At 30.4% G+C, this 16117-nt stretch overlaps 1 protein-coding gene across 4 annotated transcripts in view; it reads right to left on the bottom strand.

Moving 5' to 3' along the window:
• The window catches only part of NOVA1 (NOVA alternative splicing regulator 1), a 152910-nt gene that overhangs the window by 23006 nt on the left and 113787 nt on the right, over positions 1–16117 (bottom strand). For 2 of the 4 annotated variants that reach the window (XM_004055039.5, XM_055362267.2), the window contains 2 exons: positions 11379–11545; positions 3719–3790 (listed from right to left, as the gene is read on the bottom strand). In XM_004055039.5, the coding sequence (XP_004055087.1) occupies positions 3719–3790; positions 11379–11545 (239 nt within the window). Of the gene's footprint in view, positions 1–247; positions 1890–3718; positions 3791–11378; positions 11546–16117 lie in introns of those variants that run through there. The other 2 variants (XM_004055041.5, XM_004055040.5) reach the window with 2 other exon arrangements.

Genomic DNA, 16117 nt, shown 5'->3' with positions numbered 1-16117 from the left:
CTTGTGAAACAGTCATCTAGAGAATAAGAGAATAAGAAAGTCAATGAGCTTACGAATGACAGAATTAAGAATCCATTTGTGACGTGTGGTCATGAATTTAAAGTGAGACCAATTATTTTTATTTTTATTTTTCTGCAACCATAGTAAGGGTACTATATATGAGCTACCTATTTTCATGTGTTTTATACAATTTGATAAATGCTTATAATTTCAAACTTATCAGTAAACAAATGTTTATAAACACATATTTCTGAAATCATTCTTTTATTCTTTTCATGAAATTTCAGAAAAATTCCAGGAGAGCTAACAAGGACTAAGGTTAAAACCAAAATTTAATTTTTGGTACCAATGATTAACAAAACCATTTTGTTGAATCTTAATGGAGTGACTGAGTAACTTAGTGTTAATAACTTAGAACTGATTGAATGCTACTGATTCCGCTTAAGTTTTATTTGAAAGTTAAAACATGTTGCTTTAAATAATTTGATCTATTTGCTATATCTTTATATCTGCTTCATATTTAAAACTCCATGTGTAGAAAAATATCAAACTTGTACCTTACAATATGAAACACATGCACAGAAATACAAGTTGTAAAACTGTTAGTTCTTATAACGTTTCTTCTTCAGTAGGGGAAGAAGAGCAATTTTATATACTTTTAGGCAACAAGTAACTGAGTATTCTTACTAGAAAATAATTGTAAAGTAGTTTAAAGCAGACAGGCTTTAATTACAGAAATATTTTAGAGTTGAAAAAACAGCCAATACTAATACTAGAATCTTTCCAAAGGCAAAACTCAAAAGCTTTAATAAGCCATTTGCTTTATTATTCACTACGTTAAAGAATAATCTTTTTCATTATCACTTGACAGATAAGAAATTAAATAAACATAACCTAACATTTATATGTTTATTACATTCAAGACACTGTTCTAAGAAGAGGTAACTGTTCTTCATTTCTTATGTCAATCCTATGAGGCAATATTATTTGAATTTCACAGACGGGAAAACTGAGACTTAAGGTAACACACAAGACTGGAGAGCAGTGGCATGATCATGGCTCACTGCAGCCTCGAACTCCTGGCCTCAGGCACTCCTTCCGCCTCAGCCTCCAGGTAGCTAGGATTATAGGCAAGTGCCACCATGCCCAGTTAATTTTCAAAATGTATACATTTTTAGAGACAGGGTCTTGGCTATGTTACGTTGCCCAGGATGGTCTCAAACTCCTGGCCTCAAGTGATTCTCCTGCCTCGGCCTTCCAAAGTGTTGAAATTACAGGTGTGAGCCACCATGCCATCATTTTATAAGGCTTCTCATATAGTCTTTCAGTTTTAAGAAGGAAATTATTATAGGACAACATTGTAGTCAGAGTCTGTCAGTCTGACCTACGGAAACGTGTTAAGGGGTCTCAAGGTTAATAAAGTAAAATTCGGTATGTACTGAAACATGTCATCATTTTTAAAAGAATAAAAAGTATTTTTAAATATTGGAAATGCAGATCAAACTTACTCTTTGAATAGTTTTCTGTATTTTTTATTTTTGGTTTTCTGAATATTGACAGTCCATTAGTTCTTTTCATTACAATTAGCTTAAGATGATCATATCAGAACCTATTTTCTTATCTTGGTTATATACTTCCAGATATAAGTCAGTATAGCAAAGCTAAATTAATCAGGACTATCAACAAGAAACAAATGAACAACAAAAAACACATTTCCTTCTGCCCTACCACATGATTAGAATCTACTGGAAAATACTGTTGGGGAGAAAATAATTACAAAGTATTAATAGTATGAAAGATTGATGATTACAATTCTTTCAATGAATTACGGATTTTGTTTTGTTCTTCTCTTATATCTTGCTTCATGATATCCAGGAGATATTATGCTTCTTTGTACAAGAACAGAAGAAAACAGAGTATAAGTAACAATATAACAGAGTATAGTGGACAGAATATAAAATTACAAATGACTTATTATTTCAAAATAGCAAAATTTAGATTTGGCAAGGGTAAATGTAGTACTTTATCTAGAGGGTAAAAATACAACATTAGTAAACTAAAATATATAATTTGCCTTTTAAAGAAACCATTTTATAAAGATTCACAAGTTCATATAAGAATAAATGAAAGAAAATACAAATTTAGCTTCAAAGGCAAAATTATCAAGGAGGTTTTCTTTTCTAGATCCAAGGTTTTTTACCTTGAGAAAAATCATTCGTTTTATTTGTATTGTGGTTGTGTTTGTCATGTTTACATTTGGAAAAGACTGAACAATAAAGTACAAAAGAAATATTAAAAACACAAAATCAGTTGTTTTCCTAAAAGGTTTTTATACCATATAATTAAAACTCAGTAAAAGACAAGGTATGTAGAGTAAAAATGTAAGTATACTTTTAAACTTCATGCATTTGTAATACAAGCTTGGTTGTCACTTTATGTAGTACCATTTCCTTCAAAGAGAAGTGTTGGGTTTTACAACACTGCAGATGTGTACTTTACTAACCACTTTATTGGGCCTAAAAATGTTTGCATTATAAAATGCTTTTGTTTGAAGGGAACGCTATTGCATAAAATGAAAATCAAACCTGTAGTATAAAATATCATCCTAAATGTTAGTTTTGCTTCCAGTTATTATATTTAAATCTTTCTTCAGGTTGCAAAAGTATTAGGATAAAAAAATCAGCAAAATAGTTCTGATAGTCTTATATTAGATAATACGCAAAAGCCACATTTAACATATTTAGCAAATATAGTTCAAAGTTAATAATTTGTTAGTCAACTATATGAAAAATATATTAAACAGATAAGCTTATATTTAATATTTAAATAACCCCATAAAGCCTTTTGTTATTAAAAAAAGCAAAAATATTAAAGAAAATAACATTTCTCACCTAAATGAAGCTCAACTCACACAAAATAAAAATGTGTTTAATAATTTTAATAAATATATTATTCAACATTGTCAAATTAAAGTACAGTATGGCTCTGAATTACACAAATATTTTAGATAATCTTCTTATATTTGTCAAAAATAACTACATTGTTGAAGAATGACCTACAAATAGTACCAAAACAATCATAAATCAAACTAATAAAATATATTCTACTTGCAAAGTTTGTCAGCAGAGCAATGAAAATGCTTCGAATTTTTTAAAATACTAAGAAAACACCATCTCCTGAGTTGTTAAACATTAAAATTACCACAAATACCAATTTTCAGTTTCTTTTAGATTGCTAGAAATGCTTTTCATCAATAGTTGAAAGTTGTTTACATCATAAGGCATGTCTCAAATAAAAAGCAAATAAAATTGCATTCACTTTTAAAGATATACCTTTGCTCAATTTATACATTTTTTTTTACATATATGATATCCTTAACTTACATATGAAAAATTCTAGGAAGATACAATAAGGGAGATTAAAAATACCAATTCAATAAATAGGCTTCAGTGCTCCATTAGGTAGTCACAATTTTAAGGAAAAATAATAAAAAATTATAGTAGTTTAATATCTGAATATAGTATTTGTTATCTAAAATTAAAAATGCATATAAAATTTTAGAAATAATTGATATTTCTTTCTTAGGTTATTTGGAATCTGACTATGGTGCATATATGTGAATGAACGAATAAATCCTTAACCCACCATTATCTTTTTCTCCAGTTTGCAGGCAATCACCCGTGAAAAGTATGGTGTAGATGACAGGATGATACTGTACCTGATTAGCTCTGGAGGTGGTCATGGGATCAGATGGAGAGGACTTGGTGGTAGTTGGGGAAGATGGCAATGTCTGGGAAACAAAGCAGTTCAGGAGCAAATCAACCTTTATAAGCCTTAAACTGATTATTTAAATAAAACAAAATAAAATAAAATGTAATATAACGAGAACAAAATCCTATGAACAAATTTTTCTCCTATTCATTTGAATTTAATGGATTTTAACATCAATTAAGTAACTAATGCATGTAAACATGCATGCATAAGCATGTAAAAATAAATTCATGACTTGAAATCATGATGGTGACTGATAAAAATTCACATGAGTACTAAAAGTATCCTGACCATATTCATGAATAGTAGTTCCATTTCTTTCCCTCTTGTTTTCTTGGGGAAAAGAGATGTAAAAAAAAAAAAGAAATTCAAGAAGTTCAATGAATAAAACCAAAAGAGTCACTTTCCTATCGATGAATACAGTCGGAGATTTGAAGAAGTGGTGAAATGAAGTTTACTTTGGCATAAAATTATCCACCTACTTAATATGTTGAACATCACCAACAAGTTGATTCCACATGAATTTAGGGATCCATACTTAAAAGCAATTAAATTTGAAGTTCTGAGTTCTTAATATCACATTATCTTCTAAAATATTAATTTTTAATAAATTTAAGGCCCGTCTGAAAATGTAAACATTAACCTCATATTAATAAACAGGTAACTAATAGCATTCTAACAAATTATCATAATATTTTTATTATTTATCTTAAAGAGTAAATTTAATATAGATGAAGAGTATAATATAGCATCATCAGCTGTGTTAAAAATAAACACAAAAATATTAGGAATCATATTTATTGTTCACTTCTAAACATATACACTTACTATATATATATAATATGTTGTATAAGGCCATCTACACATGTTGAACAATTCATTAAGATTTTTAAAAAAGTTCTTATGTCTAACAGAAAAACCTTAAAAGTGTAAGATGTTTAGAATTTTTTTAAGTGTCATATGTTCACTAAGCAAAATAGCATTGCTTATGTTATGTCCTCAATAGATAATATTTCTAAACAGGTGAAATGGGATAGGTTTTTATATTGAAGATACACTTGTATATGGACATTATGTTTTATATTATATTAATATATATTTGTCAAAATTACTCAGATATGAGCAAAAGCATAACTTTAAAGGTTCAGCAGTGTCAGGAAAAGCAGATGAAATTACTTGAAGTCATATTTTTGCATTTGACATTTCAAAAGTTGTAATTTGTGTACAATAAAGCCATTAAGAGTTAAAAAAAAAAAAAAGAATAAGAAATTTCCAGGCTTCTGGTTAATTCACTGCCCTCCAGTAACAAAATACTACTGTTTCTAACATCATACCATGTTTTACATAGTCCACTCCTCAAATAATTCCTGATTCTTCTAAAGTTAAAACCTAAATACTTCTAGGAAACCTACAATAGTGAGTCAAACCAAGATTTTTACCAAATCATATAAAAAAGGGGTAGGACAGCTATAGTAATCAGTAAATCCTCAAAATTCTAAAAAAGTTTTAAATCTTTTGTTTTCTATTTTTGTTTTTTATAATTAATTCTTGCTATTTCTCAAGAGAGACTTCATTTCCAATCATTAAAAATTTCCCTAATATTTTATTTTCCATGCAATACTTTGCTGAGACACATGCTAATGACTCCATGCTATGATTGTTCTATGAATTGAACAGTAAAGGTTTTATTTTTCTACCATTGGTTACAACTGTTACTACAGAGGATACCTGGGAGGAGTTAACATACATGTAAAAATCTGTTCTGTACTAATCTCAGATTAATAATGAGTCTGGTGACTAAGTACGTGTTAAATCTAGAGATCATTTCTCCCAATATAGGTTAGAATCCATGTTGATTAACCTACAGAAGCACGATTCTATGTGTGTTGAGCTCTTCTATTTCCATTAGAAGTACTATCTAATGGAAAATAATTCTGAAGTACTACAGGTTTAATATGACATCCACCTTGTCTTGGATACAAATTCTCATCAAGGTCTTAACTGCAAAGAACCATGTAGAAAAAGTTTAATTGCAAATTGAACTTTTAATTAAAATTAAAATTTAATATCAAATGGCTCAGAATTTGTAATCACTTAGATTAATACAATCTGTCAATTTTTATTGCCTTTCTTTTTGCTTGGCATATCTATAAAATATTGGACATGTGTTAACAATTGATAGAACTTACATTCATCAAAATTATCCCTAATAATTGTGATGCTGTTTCTTTCCTACAGGAATAAAATCAATGATTTTAAATTTCTAGACAATATCAATGTGCCTAAGATAATTAAAGTTTTGGTTGGTAAACATCATAATCTGTTAAGAGGTTACATTTTAATATATTTAATAAACAAGTAAAAATTATGTAAGTTTGGGTTTCAAGTTGTAAGAGTGTTGAAATGTTACAGTAAGTTGTCTCTATATTTTCTTCGTTTAAATTATTAAAATAATGAAAATGTAATGAAATAAAGATGTGACGAGTTTTCCAGCTACTATTCATATAAATACTTTTAAGCATAAAAAGACCCCTGCTTTATAAATTCAATTTATAACAATAAAAATACTCTTGAAAGTTTCCTTTCAGTTGATTGTTTTTTAAATACTAGGAGAAAAAGTGTTCTCATAAACAGCTAAATGTAAATATACTAAAGTAATACTTGTAAAAGATTATTAAATTAATGGAACAGGTGTGATAGTTGTTCTCAACCATACAGATAAAGCCATACAGATTTCTTATAAAACAAAAATCCGTAAGAAATGTTTCAATGTGCAATATAAATGTACAAGTTGTTTATTTCCTTAATATTTTATTATATTATTATTATCATCATTATTTTATACAGACAGGGTCTCGCTTTGTTGCCCAGGCTGGTCTCAAACTCCTGGCTTCAAGCAATCCTCTGTCTTGGTCTCCTAAAAGTGCTCAGATTACTGGCAAGAGCCACTGCACCTGGCCTGTTTCCTTAACATTTTATAAGCAAACTGTTTACATCCATTTACTGTACAGAGTTAAAGTTTAGTGGTTTCATGTTAAATATCCTTTAGTAAAATTTCTGATATACATCATGAAGATGTAATTAACTGAATATCCACATAACATTATATACTGATATATTAGTTAGAACAAAGTACACATTTCTACAAAAATTTTTTTCTATATTTTTCAAATAATGAATGTGAAGGACAGACTCAGTTTTCAGCGCCATTTTTTCTTTCAAACGGAAAAGCATAATATATATTTTATCTACATTATTTGAATGGCTGTTTAATAATTCTTTAGACACTGAAGGGTGAAAATACTTAATGCAGAATAATTATTAACAATTTTAAAACAGTGGATCTTTTGGAATATAGTTTTTTAAAAAATCAAGAATTTAACAGTAGGTAATTAAATGTAGACATAACTAGGCTTTTGGAAATAAGTATGACTATTACAAATTATGAGATGAATTCTTGTTAACAAATGACAGTTTTGCTGGGCCAGAGAATATTATTATTAATAAACACTGTAATAAACAGAGCTTGCTTTCAAGCAAGTCTGCAGTAATAGACTGTCAAGAACCTCTGATATTTATAGGCAAAGTGAAAACAGCGACGAACAACAAATCTCAATTGTAATTCAAAATCTATTACTAGTGAAGTAACATTACTGAAGTAATCACCTTCCCAATCCCCTATTTTGAGTTCTGTTAAATAAATCTGTGTACTGTACCATTTGTATACATACTGTACCAAAATGAATAAAATATTTAAATATTTAACTGTCTTTAGTTTTTAATTTCTGACAAATATCTTCCTCTTTCCAACATGTGAACTGTCTTCCAGCATCTGAACTAGTCAATTCACAGTTCTCTTTTCCTATGAATAGCTGTACCTACAAGCACCCTAAGAGTCTGTCTGTATTTTTAATGCAAGAGAGAACAAACAGCATTAAGTGACTTCTTTTTTTTCCCCCCAAAATCTTCCAGATAAATTAAAAGGGCTCTTTAGGAAAATGTTTGGCAGATCTGTATTCCATAGGATGTCCTTTGATTAGACATCCAAGGTTTTTCATTATCTGGCTCCATAACATCTGTCTAACATTAATTCCCTCTCAGCTGCAACATAAATGTCCCACTTCCGCCAATACAGTCTCCTTACTATTCAACAAATATGATACCCTTCTCCCCAAATTCATATCGTTTCACCTTCCTAAAATAAGTGTTTTTCTTTCTTCTCCTCTAATTAGGCTATTCCTATACATTCTTCAAGGTCCAGTCAAGTTTTCATCTATTTACAAGACTATTAACTGTCACTCTGACCTGTATTTCTTTTACACGCCTCTGAATTTTTTTTTTTTTTTTTTTTTTTTTTTTTTTTGAGACAGAGCTTCGCTCTTGTTGCCCAGGCTGGAGTACAATGGCGCGATCTCGGCTCACTGCAACCTCCACAACCAGGGTTCAAGCGATTCTCCTGCCTCAGCCTCCCAGCAGCTGGGACTACAGGCATGCGCCACCACACCCGGCTAATTTTGTATTTTTAGTAGAGATGGGGTTTCTCTATGTTGGTCAGGCTGGTCTCAAACTCCCGACCTCAGGTGATCTGCTCACCTTGGTCTCCCAAAGTGCTGGGATTACAGGCGTGAGCCACAGTGCCTGGCCACGCCACTGAATTTTTATAGCATATTGTTTACATTGTAGTTTTGGTATATAAATACAATTTTAATTTTTATAAGTTATTTTAAGTACTTGTCTCACAAACTGGTCTGAAAGGGCTACAGTTTAGTATATTTTGCTACTTACTAAGAAGGCATTTAGTAAATTCATAATTATTCATGCCCATGAATAATGAACAAACAAATTAACAAGTGCTATTTTTGTCAATTTATCATGACGACAGTAAAACTCTTTGGGTTAAATGAAATATTTTTGATCTCTTACTTTGATTTTTTTTAAATACAAGGGAATTCTTTAAATGTCCATAACTACTTCTTCCCTGATGTAGCTTTTAGAAAAAATACATATATGAATTAAGAATTAAATATTCCACAAGATCTAATATATCAAGTTACATATAAGGCCGTTGTGCTAAATTTCATTATTCTACTATATGAAAGACCTGAGAGACCAGCAGGCACTACTTTCCCAAGAAATTATACTTGTCTGAGAACCCACTCAGTCAATAAGGGCAGTTTTCAATTGGATAAAATACCTGGTTCATTCAATTTACTTAGTTTAAAACATACATAAGAAACATACAAAATGTATTTTAATCTATTCTATTGCAAAATGATTTTAGACATAACTATTTTATACTGAATAACAGCATAATTTTTCAGAAGTAAAATTAAGGTCATTTAAATTTATATATTTATTATTTAGAGAATAATCCAGCAAAGAGTACTACGTTGGTAAAATTGGATACCTAGAAAGTCAGAGAATCCCAAACTTAGAGCAAAAGGTCTGACTGATTTATAATATTTCGGAAATACATTTCACTGCTTTACTAGATTTTTCAAGTAAAATTTTCAACTTTTATAATATAAACAAAATATGTAAGTGTTAAATACAATGTCTTATTAGATTTAGTGTTGTCTTTTTAATAAATCCTTTTAAATGATACACTGTCACATACATTATTGATTACATGAAAATATTAAATAACCAACAATACTTCTAATTCCATGAATACCTACAAGGCTTACAAATGGATGCAAATACACAAAAGTCAATAAATCACTATTATTTTTTATACTTATCTTGAAGTTAAATAACATTATCCAAAAAGGCAAATAAAAATAAAGCAAATATTTTAAAATTCTAGTCTTCATAAATCTATACTGGCACTGGATATATGATAGCCTGTAAATCTCATACAGCCATATAGCAAATTAGAATTTTAACAATGATTCATAGACCATTATTTGGTGGTATGAGATATTTATTCTTATCAAAAATAATAATAATTCATATCGCCGTCCTGAACATACTGTCAATGGTATCATACTACTAAATTTTATGTTTTACTTAAAAAAAAATCAAGATATTGGCTTCTATCCCTAAATGTTTGAATTTTCTCATGGAAATTACAAAAGAAAAGGAGGAACTTATAGGCTGGATTAAGGCAGAAAGCCAATAGACCTTATACTTCAGTGCTTATTCTGTAAACTCTTAGCCCCAGGTGATTTTAACCTAAGTCTTTAACTACACTTCTACTTTTAAACTCTGATTAAAGTCACAGTATTACTTTCAAGAATTCAGTCTTCAAACTATTCTTTGTATTCACTGAGGGTAAAAAAAATAAACACAACTATAAATGACTGTGAAAAATAAAATATCCACTGATTTTACAGCTTTAAAATATTTATATTCTCCCATGTATAGATTAAGGGATACTTCTTTTAAGACTTATGAAGGGTATAAACTGAACCATTTGACATTGACAAAGATTATAATATGAACATTTTTGTATAGAATAACAACTACCTACTCATGATTTAAACATAAAGGGATTTTTTTAAAAAAGCAATTAGTATAAAATTAGACATTAGTCTATAATTTGAAAATATATTGCCTAATTATCAATTTCTATGTTTATATTTCATTATTCAACATTATATTTATCTATATATTGGTAAAATTATAAGATTCACAACACTGTTCAGTATACTTTTTAAATTCAGAAACATGAAATTAATAAGACTTTGAGCTACATTTCAAATTTACTACAATGAACATGAGTATTCTGTAAATTAAATATTCTGTGAATTACTGAAGAATAATACATTTCTTTTGAAGCCATAGTCTGTGATAGTAAAATTAAGTCACAAATTAAGACGCTAATTACAAAAAGGCAAAGGTAGAAACAATAATTATGAACATAATAAATTTATAGACGTAAAAGAGTTTACGGTGGAAGAATCCACCTTATTTAACATGAAATAATGTCATTTTCCCCCTACATCATGTCAGCCATTACTCAATCTTAAAAACTCACATCAGTTTTTCCCAAGTAAAATTTTTTACAAAAAATCTCATACATTAAAAATGAACATTGGCCCTTTATGACATATGTTTAAATACTACATAAGTTATACAAAACACAGTAACTGATTTGTAACAAAGGACTGTATGGTAGGTACATAAATTTACTATACATTTTTTTGATAAAAAATGTAGAACATGACAATAAAATTAACAAAACAGGAGCCTCTATGCATAATAACTATCCTGAAAACTACAAATATCACTAAAAATAGGGTATTGGAAATTTTGAATGTATCATTGAAATACTTATACTTTATTTAAAAAGTGATATAATTTTAAACAGATTCAATTCCTATAAATTAAATTTGTGTCTATAAATTTAAAAAGGGCAATCACTAAGAGTCACATAAGTGCTCCTCAATGTAACACTAATAAATGAATAATTCAATTGATCAATAAATTAACTGATCAATCTAAGGATGAGACCTTGATAGTCTTTAAATAACTAAATGACAACTCCGGTATGTTTTATGTGTGCTTAAAATAAAAGTTTTATGCTAACACTTTAAGGCTTCTTTTGTAAGGAACTTATACTATGCTATGGATATTTCTCTTTGATTTCTCAACTAAACACTCACTTGTTTGATGCGATCTGGATTAACGGTGGTCTGGGGTTGTAGAATGCTGACTGGTTCTGTCTTGGCCACATTTTGGGGCATTTCTCGAATTTTTTCTGCAATGAATCCATGAACTGCATTCAGTGCTTCAACCGTTCCCTGGATCAAGCACACTCGCTCAGTAGTACCTGTGGATAAAACATTGATTTTCAGAAAATATTCCACATTTTGCATTAAAAAAATTATGAAAAAGGATCATAACGCCAAAAAAATGTAAAATGCAGAACTCTAATGTAAAACATTTAATTGAACCACACGTAATATATACATGTCTCTTCTCATGATTCCTTTTATAAATTCCGTTCTAGTTGTTTTGGTCTCAAAAAGGGCATTTGGATTGCAGCTCAATCAGAGATCCAGAGAAGTTGTGAACATATCACTGATTCATTGACATAACAAATACTTATTGAGTACTTATAAAAGAACTTAGGGTTAGAAACTGGTAACATGCCAGTAAAGATCTATAAACCCAGTTTTCGAAGAGCTTACTCTTCAGGGGGAAAAAAACAGACATAAAACCAGAGAATTGTAGGACATTACAATCTGAAAATAATGGTGGTAACAACAGAGATGGTACAAGTTGTTCCCCATCACTTACCACGCTCTTCCTTTAATCATAGCAACACTTGTTACCCGATATTTTACTTTTTTTTTTTACTTTTTCACTAGAATATAAGCTCTACGTGGAGTGTAAATTTGTTTTGTTTTGTGCTGTAGTATCCTCAAAGTTTAGAATAGCTTCTGGCACACAATAGGTACACTGTAAACATTTGTTGGATAAATGAATCAGTGCTGTCTTTATTGATGATATAATTTTAATAAAAAGAATATTAGGACTAAACATGAAATTTAAATAGTTTATGAAACTTGAAATTCACAAATATTTGCTAAAGATATTATTAATAGTATTTAATATCTTGTGAATAAAATGTAAATATATGATGCAAGACAAGACTAAGGTGAAATTGTGTGTAACACACAGGTCGTATCACCTATTTTATACTTTACAGATATACATTAAGGCAATAAAAATAAATTAGTTTTTCAGACTATTCTGAGGCTTATTGTAGAAGCCTGGTATTCCACTGTAATCTTCTCAGTGACCCAACATAACATATGAACTTGCTTCTAAGAAATAAGTATTTCTTTTCTAAACAGTTGTTAAAATTTTCCAAAAAATGGGATTTTAAAATTTATAAAACAGTTTTTGAATTAATGGAAATATTTTCAATTACCTAACATATTTCCTTTTGGTGCTGCTGTTTCAAAATTTCAAGGTACTTTGTAAAATGTTTTAAAATACATTCTGAAGGACAAATTTGTGAAACTACAAATATTTAAAAAGTCATAAGGAGTTTATACTGCTTTAAAGATTCCGACACACAGACCAATTTTCTAGTAGTTTTGAAATTAAAATAACAGTAAAAGAATATCATTAATACTTCTAGAAGACAGAATTAGATTACAGGAATTAGAAGCAGAAATAAAAGAAAAACTTAGAGATATACCTAAATAAAATTGTCATATTTTAAACAATGAAAATTCAGATCTATAAAAATCTAAGTTTCCTGGATTTTACAAAATATTTCAACAGACTATGTATATGGCTTTCATTTGTAAGGGTGGATAAAGCCTGAAAAACATAATGTGAGTCTGTGGGTTTAATTCTTCCAGTTTCTCTTAATCAGCTTTTCTCATTCTTGTCTATCTTGATATACATATTGTGGTTCCTGCATAAAATGATCTAGTTTATGGGGATACTCTAGGGAGTCCTTACAAGGTTGTATTAAGTGTCCAATAAATGACTAGAAAGGATAGGAACTGATCAATGTAGCTAATACAAAGTGTTCTTATCCAGGTCAGCAGACAATATGAAAACAGATCAGATTACATTCTTGTTTTTGGAGACAACTACAGAGTGCTCTTTTGTGGATGCCAAAACAGTCTAACTTAGAGATAAAACAAACAAACAAACAAACAAAACATGGCACGAAATAACTAAAGAGATTATAAATCTACGCTGTCAATAAAATTCTGATAATACAAACCATGTCAGACCACACAGTAGCCCCTATACTTTTCAGATTGCAGAGACTAACAGATAGTGAGTGGAAATTACTGAGCCATAAAGAATTATGACTGTCTAAAGCTAAATTTCACATATTAGCATCTGTGGGACACTTGAAAATAGTTCACAGGTTCACAATTGCAGTACATACTGTTTGAAAATTAAATTACATAATTTGCATTAGAACTATTAACATAAAAAAAGGAAAGAAAAAAGGAGATTCTATATCTACCACTCAGAAATGCTACAATCCTCAGAAGAGATGCTATCATATTCTTCTACTGAACTTATGGCCTTTTCACTCAGAAAACACAAAACCGTAATTTTTAGGAGAAAGTCACAAAAAAGGGAGACTGTCAGGTGTATGATCAAACTGTGTTAAAAAAAATGAGCCTATAAATCATAAAAGTTGCTGGTTTTGTCATTTTAAAGGGTTTTAGGCTCAATTAGTATCTAAACTAAACTGCCTGTTATTTATCATTTTGTTTAACAGTAGCATTTATTTCTCTTTGAAACACACTAGCAACAAGAGGTGAAAACCAGTTACATAAAAGTACATGCCTATATTTTGTATAAGATATATAAGATACCATTAATTAATTAATTTTTTTGTGACAGAGTATCACTTTATCACTCAGGCTGGAGTGCAGTGGTGAGATCTTGGCTCACTGCAGCCTCGACCACCTGGGCTCAAGAGTGATCCTCATGCCTTGGCCCTCCAAGCAGCTGGGACTACAGGAAGGCACCACCATGCCTGGCTAATTTTTTGGATTTTTTTGTAGAGACAGAGTTTCGACATGTGGCATAGGTTGCTCTCCTGAGCTCAAGTGATCTGCCCACCTCAGCCTCCCAAAGTGCTAGGATTACAGGTGTGAGCCACCGCACCCGGCTTAAGAGACCATTAATTTAAAACTGCACTTTTAAGAAAGAAATCACAAAAAGTATAATAAGAAGGGGCAATGTCAAATACAGGCATTGACATTTACAATGACTTTAAGTTTTGATTTAACATACAGTATTAAATGCTAAAAATGCACAGGTTTCTAAAATTACATACAATTATCAGTTTTAATAGAAAAGTTTTCACAGAAATTTAATAAAATATATTCTGTGCTACTGTAAGTTTGGGTAAGTCAGTTACACAGTTCCTGTTTCTACCTAAGGTGATCCATCACTTACGCACTGGGCCCTGTGCCCCCTTACCTACCAAGTCCACTGCTTCTCCAGTTAGAGTTATTTCTTACATCATAATTTTTTTCTATTGAATATTCCCATCAGTAGGAAATATGTTATAATTTCTACAATTTTTAAAGACATTGATAGAGTTAGAAAATTACTCTTTTGCAAACCTAATGACAAAATTAAGTTTGGTAAAGATCATAAATGGATAAAATCATCAGATGAAAGGTTAATATAAAATTTTCAATAAAAACATCAGGTATTACCAACTGACTTCAATGATCAACATTAGCATGACGAGTATGAAAACCAAACATTATATGCTTCTTGATGTGATGTAATAAAAAACACACAGAACCAATTATGATGTACCTAAAAGTAGTTGAACCTAAATCTAATCAAACATTTAGCACAATAGATTAATACTGAAAACAGAACAATAAACGATACCAAAAGGAAGCAAAGACACAAAAATAGTTTATAAGACAACTGATGCAGCTTTGTCAATAAAGAAGAGATTACTCTCCAGACAAAAGAAGACTTAAAATATGTTATGACTAAATGTAAAGCAGAATTTGGTTGGGTCCAAAATTAAACAATTTTCACTTGAAACAAAATTGAGGCAATGACAAGGACAGAGTTTTGGCACCAAATAATTACTGTTAACTTTAACATGTGAGATTATGGTATCAGTTTACAGAAAGTGTCATTTTTTTTTTTTCTTTTCTGAGATGAATACTGAAATATGTACAGGTAAAATGTGACTGAACTTGCATCAAAATATTTCTGCAACAACAAAAAAGGAGTAAACTTTTTAGGCATGACAAATCTTGATACTGTTGATACAGATGAAGGGTATAAAGAAATTAATTGGCTGGGTGCGGTGGCTCACACCTGTAATCCCAGCACTTTGGGAGGCCGAGGCAGGCGGATCATGAGGCCAGGAGATAGAGGCCATCCTGGCTAACACGGTGAAACCCCATCTCTACTAAAAATACAAAAAAATTAGCTGGGCGTGGTGGCGGGCGCCTGTAGTCCCAGCTACTCAGGAGGCTGAGGCAGGAGAATGACGGGAACCCGGGAGGCGGAGCTTGCAGTGAGCCAAGATCGCGCCACTGCACTCCAGCCTGGGCGAGACTCCGTCTCGAAAAAAAAAAAAAACAAAAAACAAAAAGAAATTAATTGGTCTATTTTATACATGCTTACAATTTTCATTTAAAAACATTTAAAAGTTCTCATTGACCTCATACCCCTCTTCTAGTTGCAGCTCAATTTCCTTATCCCTCAAAATTCCTTGAATGAGTTTTATAGATACTCTCTTTCTACTTCCTCATCACCCAATCCTGAATATACTCCAATATGGCTTTTTTTTCCCCCTTGAATCTAGTAGATTCTACAACTCTACTGAAAGCATTCATCACAGCTGTACCTGGATAAATGTAATCTTCAAGTC

The sequence above is a fragment of the Gorilla gorilla genome, chromosome 15 (assembly GCF_029281585.2).
Source record: "Gorilla gorilla gorilla isolate KB3781 chromosome 15, NHGRI_mGorGor1-v2.1_pri, whole genome shotgun sequence".
NCBI lineage: Eukaryota > Metazoa > Chordata > Mammalia > Primates > Hominidae > Gorilla > Gorilla gorilla.
The sequence above is the reverse complement of the archived record's forward strand: the minus strand, read 5'-3'. Positions and strand labels throughout refer to the sequence as shown.